The following is a 20,291-nucleotide window of genomic DNA, read 5'->3' as shown; positions in this document are numbered from 1 at the left end:
GCGCTGACAGGGTCCTCTCCAGGAAGCACGAGAGAATGAGGTTGCCCGGATGGTGCAGGGTATAAGAAGGCCAGAGAGACGCCACGTGGACATCTTTTCTGCCCTTGCGTGAAGGAGCACGCACGCCGAACGTTTCTGTACTTCTTTTTTGGAGCGCACTGCTCACCCGTAAAGGGTGCATTAAACTTCTGTTATTTGTTTTTACATCATTTACTCTTTCCTGCCGAACCCTCTCCGATGGTCAATCTGGTTCGGGCTCCAAGCAGACGCTGTTGAAGGTCGCCGAAATCCCGTCTCCATAACAACAGGTGGAAGCCATAACACTGCACTAAGATGGGCCCGTAAGACATAAAACGCGCGATTTATTGCCCGGTCGTATAGTTACAGGCACGACTTGCAACGAGACGTTGCGGCGAACGATCACAGGTGGTCAGATTTGGAAATGAGAAGCACCCCGAGCGAATGTTACACGTACGTATCGCGCTCTTGAGAGAGGCAGAAGTGAGGCCCGCCCGCTGCGGTGACTCGGTGGCTGTTGTGTTCTGCTGCTTAGCACCAGGTCGCAGGTTCGACACCGGACCGCGGCGGCAGCCTCTCTATGCGGGCGAAATGCATAAAAGCTTGGCTGCTTATGAATGTAGGTGCACGTCGAAGAGTCCCAGGTTGTCGAAATTAGTCGGCGGCCTTTCAGAGATTGCTTTGGGACGGTAAGCCTCATAATGTGATTTGAAACGGGGTCTTCGCAACGGCGATGCTGGCAGTGCACGTGTTGCTCCCAAGCTCGGTGAACCGACCTCTGTCCTTTTGATCGATCATCCCACTCAGTCCGCCACGAGATATGCGTTCTGCGCCAAAATCAAGGCGCTCCGTTGTTTACCGCGCAGTAAGGACAAGGTCATCGCTCGAATGACCGCTTAGAGGGTTCAGGCCTTTCAGTAAAACGAGGCATGCCGAGGTCCATGAGGCAGGTGTGCAAACAGGAACGTTCCTCGAGTGACCTCGCGTTCGGACGCAGAACGTTTACCTGCAAGTCGTTTCCAAGCATGTAAATTTGCAAAGAGTGCGCCCGTCTGCTGCCAGCACACCACCGCTGCGCCACGTCAGCCTGACTTCCGCTCCATTTGGTACACGTATAGCTCCACTAGAGCCCGCGCAGTCGTTCGGCCGCTCCACAAGTCACCGCCACGGCCTAGAGCCATGACCCGCATCTAGCCGACGAAGGGCAACACGCAAATTTAATCCGCGCTCGCTGCACGCTGGTGTAAGCTCCACGTCGTAACCCGCATTAACGAGCGGCGGTCAGGGCGCGCGCTTCGTCGAATGAGCGACAGTGCGGTTACACGTGCGGCTCGAGCAACGGCCAGGTGAGGGGCGACCGACGAGACGCTCGCGACCTCGAAATGTCGCGCGCGTCCCGCGTGGCGCGAAGCTCCCGTTTAATGAGCCTTCTCGAGCGGTCGCCACGCGCGCGGGGCGCGCGCACGAGCGCGGTCCAAACTCGCGTGTCGAGCGCCGACTTCAGACGCGCGCATCCGGCCCAAAATAGAAAGAGGTGACTGTTATTCCATCCGGTCGACGACCTCTGCAGCGTGCGCCCGGCGAAAGGCTCGCTCGGCGGGCGCCGCGAGCACGAAGCCGGCCAGAAGGTGGTCGCGCCCGTCGTCCCACGCAGCAGCCTCCCCGTGTCCGGCCGCCAAGAATGCGCGGCCCACGCACGCATTCACCCCTTTCCGACGGCCGGAAACCAGGACGCCCTTGCCCCCTCCGGCTTTGCGCGCTGCCGCCGCGAGTATGGGATCCTCGCGGCAAAGCCGATGACGACGGCCGCGACCGAATGTGCGTTCGAGAGCGGTATCTGCGCCGTGTGGATGGATGTTGATCATCCGTCGCCGGAGCGGATGATTGACACCGCTGTTCGCACGCACACGCTTGGCAAGTATGTCCGGAGTCATTAAAATGTGTTCGTTCGCCGCCTTCCTAGCAGACAGCTGGTCGGGCTTTCTGAAAGCGTCGTCCACTCGATGGTGGCTAGATCCGAGCTGTGTAGTGGGCCTTCCTCTTCTAACTTTCCATATCACGCCTCCAGAGCTCTGAATCGTTGAGGTAGCAGTAGGGCATCTAGAACACGACCAGGGATGTGAGTTCCGATCCTGCGTCTCTGAAGGTCTGTCCAAGCGTTATGGAAGAAATCTACAGATCCTTCTCCTGAGCTCCTCGCGTAACATACATGTGTTCAACCGCTCAAAGGAATGTCAGGTTCTTTTTTTTTTCTTTTCGTGAGGCTCACGCCGTCAACAATCGCACGCGTGCGAACATCTTCCTGTTGGCTGCCGTGTCAGCCTCCTTCCCTGGGCGTTGACATCGCGGAGTTTCCGTGCAGCTTGCGTCAGGCGGGATTGGTGCTCCTGCGGCGAAGGCCCGCTTTTGCGAAACAGGTCAGCGAGTGCGCTTTTGCGCCCCACCCATAGCTCCCCGCGAAGGTCAAGGTTCCGCACAAAGCAAAGCCACGCGACGCCATAGGGTCGTACGGCCCAGCGTGCACAGCGCTATCTTCCAGCAGCGTAGCGCTGGCAGAGCGCTTACCTATTATAGTATAATACTTATCGTATATATGCAGCGTCCTGTTCTAACCTCTCAGAGACGTTTGCTTTCACGAAGTTTAATTCTGGAGCCTGACGTACGGACAGACCTCGAGACAATATATATATATATATATATATATATATATATATATATATATATATATATATATATATGTGTGTGTGTGTGTGTGTGTGTGTGTGTGTGTGTGTGTGTGTGTGTGTGTGTGTGTGTGTGTGTGTGTGTGTGTGTGTGTGTGTGTGTGTGTGCTTGCAAAGCGGCAACAGTGAAACTGATCACGAAATAAGGAACCAAAATGTCAAGGCACACAAATGCACATTCTCGGCCAGCGGCAACAAATTCATGGCGTCATTCGCCTCGGAATTTCGCCACGCGTTGCTGCATAATTTAGGGTCGCGGCACGTTTCAGAAGGTCCGGTTGCAATGGTGCTGGAAAGCCCACCAACAGCCTGCTCAATAAATGCAAATATCGTTAATCATTTTATCGCCATGCATTCGCGGTTTGTTTATGAAGACAGGCTAGCCGTATGTATGGCTTCACAGTTACTGAACGCATGATAAAACAAACGAACAAACAACAAAGCAACCGCTGTTTCATATATTTCCCAAGAGGGTGAGGCTCGTCATTAGGGCACACGGTCATTGCACACACCCGGTCGTGAAACAAGAATGAAGAAAAAGGGCGGGGTGGCGGTTGGAATTAAATAAACAATGTGCTGCACTTCAAGGCTAGCGGCAGGCCACATATAGCGCGCTGTCCTGGGGCCCTATAACGTAAAGCTATGCCACTGTGATTGCATTCCAATCTCCTGACGTTAAATTTACGTAACTACCGACGCATCCATCGGGTGGTCATCCGCCGCGTTGTTTGAGCAGCCCAATGAAATGCTCTCCTCGTTTGTAGAAGGTCACTTTTGCTTGCTTTCAAAACGAATAGCATTGCCTGCCTTGACAGGTTTTTCTTATCTAAGTGGCTGACAAGAGGCGAGGGGCGCACAGGCGTAGAGAAGGTTTCCCCACCGAGCCAGCACAGTGAAAGTAGATAGAGAGTGGTGCCGGCGTCTGCGATTGGTCCGCTTCCTTTTGCCTATAGCTTGTAGTGGCTGGTCGAAAACAGCGGCGACGTACAACAGGGACTTACAAATTCCGCTAAAACGGATCCTCAGCGAAGATTTGGCAGAGAGACATCATATACATGCTAAAAGTGGTCGACAACGTTAAACTGCCACGCAATATATATATATATATATATATATATATATATATATATATATATATATATATATATATATATATATTGTATACAAGGAAGCCATTCTTGCCGGGAGCTCCGAAATATCAAGTGCCAGAACGGTCGGTGGGCAGCCATCTTCGAAATGAACTTTTTTTCTTTTGTTCGGCCTAATCATGCATAACCAGTGTGTCCACGTCATATCAAATCGGGATTTTTCGCAGTTTTGGTGACGTCGCGCAACAGAAAAGTGAAGTGAGTGTGGCCCAAAGTTGTTTGACCAATTGTGGAGGGACAGCTCATGGCAGAAATGGAATAGAAACAGATTGGAATAGCTTTCCGTCAGAGCGCCCCTGGACACAGTTTCCAAGCGCATACAACAAGTGTTCATTTCGCTTGCGCTACCTTAGCTGAAATCGCGTTTGCTTAAGAAGCAGTATCAACATGTGGGCTTATGTCACTGCCACATTTATCCAGCGTGCAAAAGTGACATACGTCACCTACAGAAGCATATTTTCTCTCAGAGGGCTGACAAACTGGTTAATCATCAATCCTGGTGGTTTCCTATCTTAACAAGCAGGCGATATATGGGCATAATGTCACGAAAGTGGAAAGTCGGGCTTATATGTGTTAATCATAATACCATATACCTTATCGCTGTTGATTTTTTCCTTGAAATGAATATTAGCGTACGCACACACGCTCGCAAAACAAAACACATAAAAATATCTCGTGTATACGTGCTCACTACATCGCCAGAATGAAATTCAGCACGCACGCACGCAACAAGGTCGCGGGTTCGATCCTGGCCGCGGCGGCCGCGATCGGCGCGACGAACTTAATCCGTCCCCAGGATTTAATTAATTTTACCGCACATGTACACAAACACAACAAACAAACATCTCTCATGTGCGTTCTAAAGACATTGTCAGAATAAATTTTCAGCTGTATAGTCCCAAAGATGTCAGGTAATTCCTAAAGACCACGCGGTAGCTCGAGGAAAAATGTAATTTCATTCACGAAACATTGTTCGCATCCATAATTATTGCGATACTCAATAATTATTTCTTGAATTAACTAGTATAGTTTTTTTACAGACCTTAGCGTGATGAAGTTGTGAAATCGAAGTCGGCAGAGACCGGTGCCTAAGGCGACAGTGTCTTCTTGGTAGAGAATCCGGATATACGGGGCATAGCTTCGAGAAGCGACACGAGAGCTACAAGGGTCACGCGAATATACATCGATGTTCCACGTAATTTCGTCCCAGTGCGTGGAGAACGTCTTGCGAGAGGGTGATATACGTGAAACATCAAACACGTTGCTGCCGACCCTCGTATATATGAAGTGCGCGTGCTACGAAGCGTTGCAACCCTTCCTCCAGACCTTGTGACTCTTGTCTGTGTTTTCCTCGCGAAAAGGTTTGTTTTAGGCCCTGTATATGGGCCGAGATACGGTGCTATCATGAACACACAGTAATTTAGTGCTGTATTCTGATAGCTGGAATGGCAAACGCAGCACGAAAGAGACGCAAACAGAGGGGCAGAGAAGAAAAAAAAGACGAAGCCTTGTCTCTTCCCTCGCTAGATGTCAGCGTGTTTTTTGCCACTATATTTTCCATTCCAGCTACGTACCAACTTGCCAACTTTCTGCGCCCTTTGTCTCCTAATACTTCCCTTCCGTTGCGCAGTTGCAACCCAGCCGCTCCTCCTAAAAATACCGCGTGTTATCGTGCGGTATTACATTTGGTGATCGGCAAAAAAATATACGCGTGCGTATGCGCGCGATCGAGTCCGCCGGTCAGAACGGGCGATTCACGGTGATGCGCACGGGCACTCAAGGTGGGCACGTCGCGCACCGATCGGACTTCTTTTATTAATAACCGACCGCGTTGAATATCCCAAAGCAACCAGGTGGACTATGAGGAGTTGTAATGTGGCCGCCATGGCCGGGATTCGAACCCGCGACCTCATGCATGAACAGCAGAATATGCTATAAGGAACCACCGCTGCGGCCGCCCAGATTTAAGCTCAAGAATAGCCAAAAAGAGACATGGACGATAAAGACAGACAGGCGCTAATGTATGCAATCCTTCTCGTCTAAGGAGGAATGAAACTTGCATATATAGGAAGGAGCATCGCGTCACGCAGCCCGCCTTGACAAGCGACCTCTCCGTGAAGCCGTTCCCTTCGCGCTTTGTTCCCTGTCGGCGTATATTCAGCGCATTGGCCGAGAATGTTTGATTCCCAGTAGTTTTTAATCGATGCGCACTTGTTCGGCTGCCCCACGCGGCGTGGGAGCATTCAAACATACCGCGCGCTCTTACGTGACGATCACGTGTCGGGCCAACTCGTCTGGCTTCAATCGTGTTGCGCAATTCTCACTCTTAGTTATTTCCTTCCTCCACATTCTCGTCCATGTTTTCTTCGTCTTTTTTTTTTTCCTTTTTGCTGTTCTGAACCTTGAGTTGTGAATCAACTAGCCCAGCAGCAAGCATTGGCGGGTGTTCAGATTCCTTCGCCTCATCTCTACATACAAAACAAACAGCAGGAAAGGAAGAAGAACTGGAGCAGCGCGCACCGAGCAGTATTGTCGATCGCTCCAAGAAATATACCCAAGCTAAATAGCGTACGTTCAGGCGACGTGTTGTCCGTATGTCGAGCCAGCTACACATCGACTTCCGCCGGACTGCCCAGGCGCGTAACACGGCAGCAGCTACGATTACCATCTTCCAAGTTAACGTTAGTGCGCCAAATAACGCGACCAAAGTGGTCGTGTACCCGTCGGCAGACACACGGAACACGCACAGTCGCGTTTTTGTTGTTACCCTCTTTGTTTGTTTGTGGCGCGCAGCAAATGGGCGCGTGTTTTATCGCTATAGCCGAGATTGCACGCTAATACTACTACATGGGCCGATAAAAACCTGCGTGCCCAACGCGAAGCACACGGGCGGAATAAAAGAAGGGGAAAAAAAAATAAATGAAGCAAACAGGGTCGACACGCTTCACGGGCCCACCTCTTCTGCTCGGCTGCCGCCGCGCGCGACGTCGCGTCCGTGCGATCGTCTTCGCGATGGCGCCAAAACAAGGCGGCCCTCGTGTGCCGCCGCAAAAACGCGCCCCTCGGTGCGGCCGCGTCTCCCGCGATAGGGGCGAATCCTGTCGCGCTGCTACCGCGTCTCGGGAGTTCAGCGGCTCCTCCTCCGGCGCGTCCGTCTGGGCCGCGCGTCTCCATCCAGCGCGCTTATCCGGCCGATCCCCCGAAACACGAGCAGCGTGCACACGCGGATGAGGGCTCCCGGCAGAGAGAGGGAGAGCAGGAGGGCGAGGGCGGTGTCCCTGCACGGGTTCCCATCTGTACGGGACGACGCGTGCACGTCATCGCGAGTCCCGACAGAATCACCCTATTCAGCACAGAGCCTCTCTGTGGCACAGCGCACTCCCTGGCACTCCGGAAGAGACCCCCGGTCGTTGATGCGGGAGTAAAAAGTCGTTCTCCTTTGTTCTCCCACATTTCCTGAGCGATCGTTAATACCCCTTGTTTTTTTTTTTTTTTGTTCTGTCTTTCCCTTTTTTTTTTTTTTTTTTGAATCGCACTGTTTTCCGCGCGGCACAATATACGGTAAAATTAAAGAGGGAACGCTTGCTTCGTAAAATAAAAAGGATAAACGGATTGTTGAAGCGGTTTTCCATGCACGTGTCAGGACGTATACTTGGGACAGCGCGCATAGTTATCAGGCTAGCGCTGTGCGCGTAGCCCTATAGCAGGTCAAGTACTCTCTCTCTCGAGCAGTCCTTATTCCTGGACACAGCCACAACCGATGGTAAGCCTCCGCTGCGGATGCAGGGACAGAATATTTGGGAAAGCTCTAAGGAATCAATGCGCTAAACCGCAGGCCGAGAGAAAATTGTGTAAGGGCCACCACCCCTGTCCGAAGTCTTTGGACACTGCCCAGTGTCATAGCTAGCTCGTCTCGTTCCCGGGACCCATAGGTCTTCTGTCACCCCCCCCCCTTAGGTGTAATCGACGAAGGCGAGGATATCGACAATTTCCGGGTGTCTTCAGACATATATGTCACCCCCCCCCCCCCCCACTGGCCCCTTGCACCCGGACCCCCCCGTTGCTACGCCACGGACACTGCCTCCTCCCCAAGGAGAGACTACGGAGAAGAGAGCGTAACACGCGGGGTTGCGGGGGGGGGGGGGGCGGTTAGGGCTCATTCGCGGATCCTATATCAATCGTATTTTGCAATAGTACTAGAAGGGTCAAGCGGGGCTGGGAGATCAGAGGAACGTATACAGGCGATGCTTTTGCTGTCCTACTTCTTACTCTATAGCACTTCACTGTGGCAAAAAGTAGGGCTAGCGTGACCCCATTTAGCATTCACGCACTGCTTCGGCATGCTTACGTCTTCGGAGCTCACAAGAGCTCCGAAGACGTGAGCATGCCGCATGCCGTAAGGCGCTATGGCTGGGGTATACAAGCAACGTCATCCATGGACACAGCTTCTCTGGCGCAAGGCTACATCGACGCTGGCATCACATCATTGTCGCCCCAACCTAGTCGCGCGCAGCAACAGTTTCTCCAACAACATTAGCCTGTTGTCCTCACTCGGCTGAGTGCCGGTATTTAGGTACCTGCCTGGAGCGAGGAGCAAGAACGCTCCCCTGCATCGAGGCTTCGATGTGCGAAAAGGATCGTCTGAGGAACTTGCCATATACATTGTGGATATATCGCTGTTAGAATTCCTGAGATGGGGAAATTTTATTTCGGTGAGATTTATACTGACCCATATGTTTTAGCCATCCGTATTGGCATATGGAGCTAGTCCTTTATTGAACGATCCCGACGCTGTTGCCCAAAAATTATGTTAGAGAGCGACACAGCTCGATGAAGTTGTCCTACTTTTTAAAAAAAATGCGATTAACACTTTTTTGGGAATTTCGCCCAGTTTGTGGTATATGCCCCTCTGCATGTTGGTCCGTATCTAACCTCTTTCACTCGAACTTGGGTCACCGGGTAGGGTAGTCCACGCGTAGATAACCGAGCTGCTGTGCCGAGGGGACCGCTTTTGAAACCACCTGTCGTTCCAACATTGGTTACTGGGCATACGTCCCATGGAGGGTATTCAAGCCTCTTCAACAACAACATGTGCAGCTCTTCAACGATGATGCTTGGTTTTTGAATGGCGCAATTAAGGGCCAATTGTGGCGAAAGAACGCCAGCCGCCGCTTTTCAGTGAACCTCTACGACGCCAACATGAGTGACTGGGTGGGTGGGTGCCACGCTTCATTGACAAAAAAAAAAAAAAAGATCCTTTCAAATTTATCCTGTGCTTGGCGCAATTGAACTCGAGTCGTATATATGCAGACAATCTTGTCTGAATATATACATTAAGACACGTGCCACGTACGACTTCACGAGCGCGCCACTACATGACGCTGAGGTAAGCGAGGAGCCCGGCTAGAGTACACGCGCCTATAACGTGGCGCGTTTCGGAAGTGGCAACAAGGCTTGTCCCCACATTGCTTAAATGTTAGTCGCGTTAACATCGACAGCCATCTCGTCATGGTTTATGCCGGAATTTCTTGTTCAGAATAGGGGCTGAACCCTCGCCTTCCTTTACATATGTTTGCACGCAATGCAGAATAAACGTCTGCATGCAAACATTGATTTTCGTGCGTCGGCCTATACGCGTGCTTAATTGTTCATTAAAATTCACGAAGAGCAGAGTTTCGCGGACGACGTGACGAACAAGCACGCTATGAAGCGCATAGAGGAGCATCGCTTATTTTATATGGAAGCTCGACATTCGAGTACAACAAACAAACAAAAATTTAAAATGAAGGAAAAGTAAACGTAACGGCGTACACGGGAACGGTCTACGCATCTACCGAGAATAAACGCGCAGTCTCGCTGCAACGCTTTCCCGACAGCTGCGTAGCCATCGCGCGCACTGAGCCAGCGGGCAATCAGACCGCGAGCACGACGACGCTGTTCGTCGTGTCTTCGCGTTTTGCGGCCCACTTCTCCTCCCAATATGGGTCGCGCATGCGAGTGCTGCGCGGTCTCGGGACAATTAAGCTTTCGCTCGAAACCACAGCCTTTCTTTGCTTTTTCTGTCTTTGTCCGTAACTCTGACGTGCATAATGATTTCTTTCAATTGCGTACGAGAAGGGTATAATTCCATACGTTCTCTTTTTTTCTTTCTTTGCTTCCTTCCTTCCTTTTTTTTTTTTTTTGAATGTTGAAACTGGTGGCAATAACGGGCAAGAGCTCGAAGCTGCGGGGCTCCGTCCTTACGCCGCAAAGTACATCATCGCCGCTACGTCGCTATCTGTTGCCGCGGCAAATGAGTTTTTGTTTTTGCATTCATGTGTCCCGCCTAAACCAACTGCGCACATTAAACTCTGTATCTTCAAATTGTGCGCGACTGTGTTCTATATTACAGCGTCATTTTCTTCTCATTCTATGCTCAACTGCATGCGTATCACTCATGCAAAGCAATAGAACCCTGTTGTACGTAGTCATCCAGACAGAAGATGAAAATATGCAGGACAAGAAGCATTCTTTAGTACGTTCGAAGGCAGCACGCTGATCAGCAAAACCTAAAGATAAATAAATAAATAAATAAATAGAAATTATCGCCACCTCGTACATCGCCGCCTGTAAACAAGCGGTCTCAAACATGCAACCTGCTGCGTGGTCCATCATTTTCTCTGTGTTGTCTTTTGTATAGCTAGTTACCGCTGTTCCCCAAAGACATCGCAGTGTGGCCCGCGCGAGGAGTTGTGCAATGTACACACAGCCCGACGCTCGAAATGAGTTTGGGAGGACCCATGCCGTATACATAGAGCGCCGTCGCGTCGTACACGTGTGTATCCGTTTTTGTCACCAGCGTGTAATTCTTTTCATCTAGCATAACTCGTACACAGGAAAGAAGGAGGACGCCGACGCCGCGGAGTTGCGTCGTCGTGTCTCTGCCTTTGCGACGCAGTTGTACGAGGGCCGCAAGCCCGCTGCAGCCGCGTGGGAGTGCGGCCGCGACACCATTGCGAGCCTGCGTGCAATCAGGCGCCTTGCTTCGCGAATCAGTTTCACTGCGCCATCAGCATCCCGCGCAGGTCCAACCTAAAGCCGATTTAAGCATGCTAACTGTTGCACTTCACTCGCGAAGTCGCGAGCTCCACTTCAACCGCCGCGTTCAGATATGGGAGGATCTCGAATGCACGTAAATAAATGTGACCTTCTTTTTTTGTTTTTTTTTTATTATTCCGGCCGATACGACCATAATGAGCCAAGAACAAAGAAACGACCTTGGAATGCCGGCTGTAGAACAAAGGGGCTCGCGAGCCACGGCAGCACGTGTACAGCAACTCGGCGATGTCGCAGCCCACGCGAAAACAAAGTGCACTCGATCGGTTTGCCGACGCACGCCATATCGCTGCCCGTCCCAAGCCTCCTTTTTTCTTTTTCTTTTTCCCCTGCATATGCATTGGCCGGATGCAATGCAACCAATGCAAGCGTGGCAGCATGTTCGAAAATCCTTCAGTCTGGAGAGGAGAGGCAACCGGGCAACGTCGTATAGAGCATGCACTGCGGTGCGATAAATATAAATGCCGTAGCGGACGCTTTCTTCGGCGCCATATCCGGCAGGTTTCTGGTGCGCCTCTGCGGACGTTCCGCGGTGCTCCTAAGGGAGTGCCGCCCGTGAGCCGCCACAATCCTGAGTTTTCATTCTCTCTGTTCAACCTTTTTTCCGTCGTTCCGGCGCCAATTGCAGGGCACATGATTAATTTGAGCTACATGGCGCCACTGCAAGAGTATAGCCGGCTGCCACAGTGCGTGTGCGCTGCCTACACGCCTAATGCAGGCGCTAAGAATCACGAGAAAACAATGACCCCAATTTCCGTACCGCTAGCGCAAAGCCCGTTTGCCGCATGGCGCAGAGCAGCGTGTGCGAAAAGCAGTTCTTAAATGACCCGCAATTATACGATAGCGTTTACGTGGCCTTATCGCCTCGGGTTTAATTAGAAGTAAGTTCTGGTGTCTTACGTGCCACATTTACAATACGATTATGAGGCACACCGCGTGCAGTGGAGGACTCCGGATTAATTTCGGCCACTCGGGGTTATTCAACCTGCAGCTTAATCTAAGTATACGCGGGCGGGTGTTTCTGCATTTCGCCCCCATCGAAATGCGGCCGCCGTGGACGCCATTCGATCCCGCGACCTCGTGCTTAGCAGCGCAACACCAAAGCCACTAAGCAACCATGGCGAGTCTCGGCAGAAGATTAGGTAGGCCGATGGAAAATTTGCAGGCGCAAGTTGGAAAAAGCTATAGCACGAGCCAGGTGTAATTGTAGATCGCTGAGAAAGACCTTCCTCCTGCCAGTGAACGTAAAAGTAAGTTGTTGTTGTTGCTGATGAAGATGATGATCTGCAAGTAAACTTTTGATTTAAAAATATTGTAAAATACATTGTTTTAAAGTTTTTATTTCGACTTAAGAAAAATTCACCGACGATTACGATACTCTCTGTAATGCGAAATTTGAGCGCAACTCTATACGTGTTTTCATTTCGCGATATATTAGCTGGCGCGGACAATCTGTCTCGTGCGGCACACTGTAAACAAAGCGCATTGTGGCGCCACTGCCTCGCTAATCGGTAGCTCGCGAGAGGCAGCGCGTGGGGAAGGCGTGGGCGCGATTCACGGCAGCCGCCGCAGACAGACCTCCGCTCATACAGCGCTTTCTTTCCATATATGGGTAGACGCTCTCGCCGCATGCCATCGATGATGAGACGGCGCGCCACTCTGGCGCGATCTCGTAGCGGCCATCGCCGCAGAGCCCGTCTTGCGCGGCATTACGCGTTTATTCTCACGCTTTCACCATACCCTCCTCCTCCGCTTTCCTCCACGCACTTTCTTCGCTATCACCGTCGGTCATCTCTAGCTGCGCTCCGCGTGCGCTTTCATCCTTCGCTGCATGCGCTCGTTCTCTCGGTTACGCCGAGGGCAGACGCCGACGCGAAACGCAGGAACGGGCGCCTAAGAGCTGCGCTCTAAAGAACTGTAAGTTCCGTAAAAAAAAAAAAAGAAGACAGTTTTCAGTACCAAAGAAGTCGCGTTGGCGGTCGTACTAAAATCGGTAATACACAGCTCCGTGCAAGCTATATGCTGTGTTATAGATTATAAATGAGAGAAGCTGACAAAATATTTATTATTGTTTGAATGTAGAGAACGATTATTGTTAAGCTAACGTTCGTAAAAGCACGAATATTGTACAGCTGCCCATTGGCGCTAATTTGACAGCAGAGTGGGAAATCAAATGTGGCGAGTGAATGCTTGCGGGTGGTTGAGCAGTAGCACTTACAATTTCCGACGAACTAGTTTCAGATCTACAAGAAGTGTCGGTAGTCGAGTCGAATGTTTTTTCTCACACGCATGCCACCGTACGGCGTGCGTCTGCGACGACTGTTACAGATTATAATAATAAGAGAGAGAGAGAGAGTGTGGTTCTTGTGGGCAAAGGAGGAAAGGCTGGCACTATCTTCTGCAACCCTTGCGGAAGCACTGCTCAGCGCCAGCAGGGGGGTGGATATGGGAGTGAAGGAGATAGAAGGAGGGAGAAAGGTAGAGAGTCGCCATGGCAGCAGCGGAAGGAAGAAAGGGATTCGTGATAAAACGACTATTTTTACTGACCAAGCCTTACAGCAGCGGAGGTAATCACAATTTGCTTGGTAATAATCGTCACTGTGATCATTAAAGAAGATTCAATAATAGCCATTTCGATAAATGACTTTAGAGGAGATGTAAATGGAGAATGAAAACAACCAGTACACGAAGCAGAACTTATTTGCTAGACTCTCTACATATTCAAGAAGTAAGCCCTCAAAATGCGCAGAAATAGTCATTGTTGCTCCAGTTTAGTATGTTTCTTCACATGCAGTGGAAATATACACGTACGAAAAACTGTTAACTTGAATAGCTGTGTATTTTTCACGGCGCGCTTCGGGCTCGCATTTATCGAAACTATAGGCGCAAGTTTACCTTTGCTGTCCTTAAGTATATGTCCTGTTCCAGTCCTTACTGAAGCAGGGTTTGGGTAAGGGCTAGATGGTATTCCATTGCATTGCATTGCATTGCACTGTACGCGCTGTAAGTGATGTTTCCAGACTTAACGTATGCGACGCTTTTGTTGGACGTCCATCTGCAATAAATGCCCGAGTGCAGCATATAGCTCTTTGGATTCAAGTGCAAGGCGAATACAATTGTCAGTGACCACCAATTACCAAGGTGCGCGAGTCTACCGGGCAAGACAGCCCCTGCAAAAGCGTATGTGATGATACTTTTTTTTTATTGCGATAGCAATTGTATGGACAGTGTAGTTGAATTTTTGCCGTCGGTGTCGCCGTATGTTCCATATAAAGTCCAAGGGCGATAACACCGCCGCCGCGCGCCGTATGCTGTATCCACGACTGAAAGCGCGCGAGGGCAGCCGACGATCGCGGCTCAATCTGGCGCGCGAAAAGCCGTGGGGGCATGGGAGGGAGGGAGTTGGGGAGGGGGCGGCATTGTTCTCCGGCAGCAAATGTGTCTTTCGCGACCGCGCGCAAGGGGAACCGCGATCGTGGCTCAATCTCGCGCGCTCAATTAGGAAGGAAAGCGGGGAGCAAGCGCGCCGTCTTCCGTCGCGCGCAGGGAAACGGGGGAAGAGGAGGTAGGGGGTGGGCCGACGGCTCGTAGCTTTGCGTGCGCTGTGAATTCTCGCCGCTCGGTTTGCGTTGAAGCGATAGGCAGCACGAAGGTCACTTTGCTCGCTGCTCCTGCCGCGCTTGCTCACGCCAGCGTTTCGACAGCGAGTGTCCGCGGTCATCGAGTGTGCACGATGTGTTCATGTTTGCCTGTGTGCGCTGATACCATGCTTGTTAATTTAGTTAGTAAAAAGTGAATGTTTCCAAGTTTATATGGCCCATAAAACTACTATCCTTTCTTCGTATAGTTAGCTGTCACTAATTTGCTATCGTAATCGATGCTTCGCCTTTCGGGCGAAAATGCGTCTTTTTTTTTAATACTTCGCGTGCTTCCTTCAAATCCCGGAAAGAAAGAACCACGTAAAATATAACACAAAAAAATTAGTTTCTAAGCGCGCTCTATACAATTTTTCACATAAAACTTGTGCACTAAGACAAATATGCATATTCTTGCACAATCAAACTTAATCAGCTAGCTAATCGCGCTTCGAAAAATACAGTATATGAGTAACTCAAAATGCGTCTATATACTATATATAGAACATCGATCGCGCCTCTGCACGCTTTTGTGCAGCACCACCATGACTTTCCATGTAACTCTTCGCACAAAGGATAGAAAAAAAAAAGAATAAGGGAACCATGTTAACGTCCCAGTCTCTTAAGTTCACCCGAACGTGAATTTTTTTGTGTCTGCGACTTACATCCCGCAGCGCTCCTCCGTAAGCGCAGACAACATATTGTACACCTCGTTTGTACATCGCCACCAAAACGGGAAGACATTTTTGAACAGTGCCGCTGCACTGCTGATTTCTAGTGCAGTAGTTTTGAATGTTCACCCCATTGTATATCTCAGCGGCTAAATATGGTGTTACGCTGCGTATAGCGCGAGATTGGCAGTTCAATTCCCGGTCGCGACGGCTGCATGTCGTTGGCTGTGAAATGCAAAAACACTGATTTAGATGCGCGTTAAAGCACCCCAGGTGGTCAAAATTAAACCGGAGTCTCATGATCAGATCGTGGTTTTCGTACGTAAAGCATCAAATTTGTTTATTCATTTATTTACGCTGATGCATGGGAACGAAAAGGTGGCGTGAACTGATTGCCTAATGTTCCGGCTTTCAGCTCCGGTCTTCTGTGACGTGCCGGTTTTTCGAGAGCCATATCCGAACCCAAACGGTTTTCGGACGTCCACAAAGCGAAACTTCATGTTAAGGAGCGCGCTTATATACGTCAACCGGCGCAGAGTGTGACGTGTCACACGTCCGTACATTGCAGCCACTTCATCCGGAGAGAGAGAGAGAGAGAGAGGTCAAGAGCGTTTCGCAAAGGAACATCCGCTTTCTGCATGCGGCAGATGCATCTGGCGATCCCTCGCAATGATAGCGTGTCGTGTTCTACGCTGCGCGAATCCGCGATCGGAGCATGCGTGCGCTTCGAATATAGGGATGTGCAAAATATTTTAGGCACCACAGCCGAGATAACGTCCTTTTCGTTAACGTCCTTAACGTCCTTTTACTAGCGGCTAGTTAGCTTTATTTAATATCATTGCTACTTTACGACACATGTTGAGATCGCCAAGTGGAAGCCAGTCAGTGATGTCGAGGCATGTCACCCACACTTCCTCGACGTCTGACCGCCGGCTTCGTGGTTTCCTGGTCCCTATATGCCCCCCCTTTTTTTTTTTGTAGCGGCGCGGTATATATATATATATAGGTGGCGAGCGTAAGTGTCCAGATGGTGGCCGCGTCATTGAGCTCAGCGCCGAAAGCTGTCCAGCACGGAGTGCGAACGTGTGGCAGGGAGGGTGGGAGGTGGACACGCAAATGCGGCATGCCGGGCACGCGCACCCTAGCATAGACGCCGACATCGCCGGATCAGGTGCGCGCAGTTCCTTATCGGGCTCACATCGACTACGCGTGATATGCAGTTCCGAGAATATTATAGTGCACACACCCACGGCAACACATTCTTTACGCGCACGGCTCGCCGAGAACTATACCCTTCCCCGCGCTATAGACGCGGTTCGCGCTGGGCACGTATATACCCCGATCGCGGGGAAAGTGGCGGGCACTCGAACGCCCCCGTTTATCGGCGGCCTGGTCAACAAAAAGAAGGAGCGTTAGCGCGTGCTCGAACAAACAAAAAGCAAATGGCACCCTCAGCCATTGCGGTCCATATGCAGCATGGGCCGGGCACGTCAGCATTGAAGAAACGAAACTCCGCCGCCAGCCGACTCGTATTTGGAGGAATTCGCTCGAAGAACGGCCGTCAACACAGCCCGATCTTGGCATCAGTCGTTGGCGTCGATAGCCGCTGTGCAAAGCATGTTGGACGCAGAGGACAAAGGGCGATCTGCGCTCGAGAGACGGGCTCCAAGTTCACTCGGCTGTCCTGAGCCTCGTCCGCAAGCCGCGCCTTTCACTGCCTGTTAAAGTCATGAGTTCTTTAGTTGTGCGGAATTTATATGTGTCGGTCTGTTTAGGCACATCCACGTGATGTGCGGTAACGTTGGCGTGTCACCGCACCACGGGCATTCGTCAGTGTATCGTGCGTCGGCGCCAGCTACGCCAGAGCGAGCTCAGAACGACCTTTCTGCCTTCCTGTGAATAAATTTCCCTTGCCTAAACTTCGTCCCTCCATGGCATAACGGCTTTGTGACTCTGCAAATCGCTCATTTAGAACAAAATATTTCGTTATAACTGCAACAATTCTGAATGTGCGCGCAGTATTATTGTCTTCTACGTTTAAAGCGTTGCTTAGTAATTAAGGTCGATAAAGTCAGACAAAGCGCAGTAAACAAAGCCGCAAGAACGTTTGAAACCACACTCACGAAGATCAGACAAATATCCATGTACGAAGCTGATAATTCCCACGATATATAGCCGAACGATCGCAGCGCCACAGTTACTTCAAGAAATTTTAGGAAACTTTATTGACCCTTTTTTGCGGAGCAGTTTGTCCTAGAGAAACGAGATGGCGCTTTCGGCGGCGCGCCGCACGTCGCCTGAGCGACAGCGCACGAATACGAAACCATTACCGCTTCCACCTTGCTTCTCTGCGATCAGCTGTCGGAAATGCAACTGAGTTTTCACTAACGCACTGTGCTCCAATATGGCGGATTGAGTCGTGGATTGAAGACGTGTGCAGTAGATGGCTGCAGAAATAGTGACTGGCGTACTAAAGGATGGAATGAATCTACGTAGCCAAGTTCGCGTACCGTTGCTGCAACTTTCCATACGTGTTACCGGCACTTCGAGATGTACGGCTTTCTTCGAGGGTATAGAAATTTGCTTATCCGCCAGTGTTGCATCGCTAACCTTCAAAGAAAGTGCTTTAGCCCCGGAACGTCGGTAAAAGTGAGTACCGCTCGTTAAGCAATGACAGAGGGAGCAGCGCCGCTTCCTGTCATAGTACGTTTCGCACACAGTATCTACACACATCTACCACAACTGGCATGGAATATTATGCCCACTCTATCGCCAACGTGTCAATAAATGAATGGGCGCACACTTGAATATATGCGCACCATATACGCACAGTAAATGACGGACTACACGGATAGCGCACTAACGGTCGAAGCTGAATCGTGACGATCCACAAGAGTAAGCGATTTACAAGCGCTAATACAACTTTGCTACAAGATATTGCAATGTACAAAACAGCTACGTTTCAAGCTTTGCGCGCAGCAAGAACAAGTCTATCGGAACCGAGCACATCAGCGAGCGATTAGGCAGAAATAATCAGATAGTGAACGCACCAAGGAAATTTTACTGAGTCAAAAATGTGACAAGCCGCTGCTTCAATATATTTGCCCAATGAAGAACGACGAGAAAAACACATTAATCCTGATTCAATATATGAGCGGAAAGTTTGGATAGCTTGGAATGCATATTTCGCCTCGCTTTTAAAACAAGCACCATATACGCTGCTCGCGCCGTTTGGACATAGCTTAATCAGCTTCCAAAGCACTCTTGCACGTTCTCTGAGGCTGTGGCCGAAGCTTCGTGCCGTCCGCCCAGTCACCGTCTACAATATCTCCCGAAACAGAGATTTGCTAAGCCGCACCGGCGTCATACAAGCCCATTGTAAATGCGGAGGCAGTTGAGGCAAGCAATGGACGCGTTACCACGTGACCAAACATGGCAGCACCCACGGGACCGCCAATATAGGCTGCAAACCACTGCCGGCCGAGCTGCTCGCACGACACAGCGTCCAGCGCGAGCGCCGACTCTGCGGTCCGAGGCGGTGCGAGCGCGTGGCGGCACAGCAGCAAGCAGACAGAGACGTGGCTCACCAGGCTCCTCGTGGCGGCTGCGCGGCACTTGAGTCTGTGCGCCAGCAGCGCCGACTGCAGCAACACGTCGGGCGAGGCCATGGCAGCCCGCGACGCTCCCGGTGCACTGCTCCGCCCGCGGGACCAGGTGCGAGCCGACGGATAAATAACGAGGGCCGAGATAAGCGCGCCCTTGCTCCCAGGCTTGCGCGCACCTTGCAAGCGCTCGCCGCGAGGATATTTCGCGGAGCGGGGTGAAGCGGAGATAAACAGGCGCTGTCGTGCGAACGATCTTCGCGTCGCGAGCGGCGTTTCATCTCTCGGCCACCGCGGAATTTCGACGGGCCGCGGAGTCATCGATTGGGGCGACAAGGAATTTCGTTGTAATTTAAGGTCCATTTATTCAATTCACCTGCGCACTTTCTCAACTATCACACGAGGCGTTGCGTTTCGTTCCGTTCAACACTTGAACACGGCGGCATCTGCATGAATGTTCCGATTCGTTTCACACGGTGCCGGGGCGCGATTTTGTTGCGATGCCTTCCGTTCGATTCGATGCCACTCTTAGACCCCGACAATAAGGAACAAATTTCCAACGCCGACCAACGCCGTAAATCCGTCGAAAAGCTTGGTCTTTGTGGTTTTATCACCCGTAGTTCACGGCCAGCCGATCTAATTGATAACGTCAGTAGAGTGTCTCTCTGACCACTGACGAAGCCTACTTTTGCATTCATATCTCTCAAGGTGATGCGGGCAAAGCATCGCAAGAAATAAATAAATGTATCACACACACACACACACACACATTTCTGGCACGTTGAATTTCATCAAGGCGTTGCAAGCCTTGATGGACATAAGATTATGATCTCGACCGACGCACATTCAGCGATGCACATTCAGCGCTTGTGGTGTCTTCTTCTCGTCTCGTATCCCGTCTACGTTTTGTGCTGTTAGCACCAGGATGTGAAACCAACAAGCCCAAGCTGCTATTCTAGCACATTGTCTGCACCGCTACGAGTTGATCACAGAATGACGCGCGTATAGAAGCTTGGAAAGAATAGCCAGCCGACAGACACAGCAGATGGACAAGCCCAGAGGCCCCACTGGGCTTCGATTCAGTTGTGATTACGTGAAAAGAACGAAAGGAAAAGCGGGAGCTGCGCGATTCCTGCCATCTCGTTGCCCGTCTGACATTTACGTCAAGGCGCGGGCCCAGAGCGATAACCTTATCGAGCCGGAAAGAAAGGAGCTCTCTGTCGTGGTCCGCGGCATCGCGGATCTGTAACGTCGGCGGAGCTAGACGAAATGCGCCTCGTTGCGGCCATTGTTCGCCGAGCGCCATCGGACGCGCCACGAGCGCGTCTCTATGCGGCCCCGATCGCACACCGCTCACGCTCGGCACGAGCGCGCGGGCACGCCGTGGCGGCTCTAGCGG

At 51.1% G+C, this 20,291-nt stretch overlaps 1 protein-coding gene across 3 annotated transcripts in view; it reads right to left on the bottom strand.

Annotated features, from left to right (window-relative positions):
- p130CAS (Serine_rich_CAS and FAT-like_CAS_C domain-containing protein p130CAS) overlaps window positions 1-18,992 on the bottom strand; it is a 105,893-nt gene extending 86,901 nt beyond the window's left edge. For 2 of the 3 annotated variants that reach the window (XM_075673524.1, XM_075673526.1), the window contains exon 1: window positions 18,878-18,991. In XM_075673524.1, the coding sequence (XP_075529639.1) occupies window positions 18,878-18,958 (81 nt within the window). In that variant the 5' untranslated portion in view covers window positions 18,959-18,991. Of the gene's footprint in view, window positions 1-18,877 lie in introns of all 3 variants that reach the window. The other variant, XM_075673525.1, reaches the window with a different exon arrangement.
- Between the last annotated feature and the right edge of the window lie 1,299 nt (window positions 18,993-20,291).

This window comes from Dermacentor variabilis, chromosome 1, assembly GCF_050947875.1.
Source record: "Dermacentor variabilis isolate Ectoservices chromosome 1, ASM5094787v1, whole genome shotgun sequence".
In the NCBI taxonomy this organism is placed as follows: Eukaryota; Metazoa; Arthropoda; class Arachnida; order Ixodida; family Ixodidae; genus Dermacentor; species Dermacentor variabilis.
Note: the sequence above shows the minus strand (reverse complement) of the source record. Positions and strands in the feature narration are given on the sequence as shown.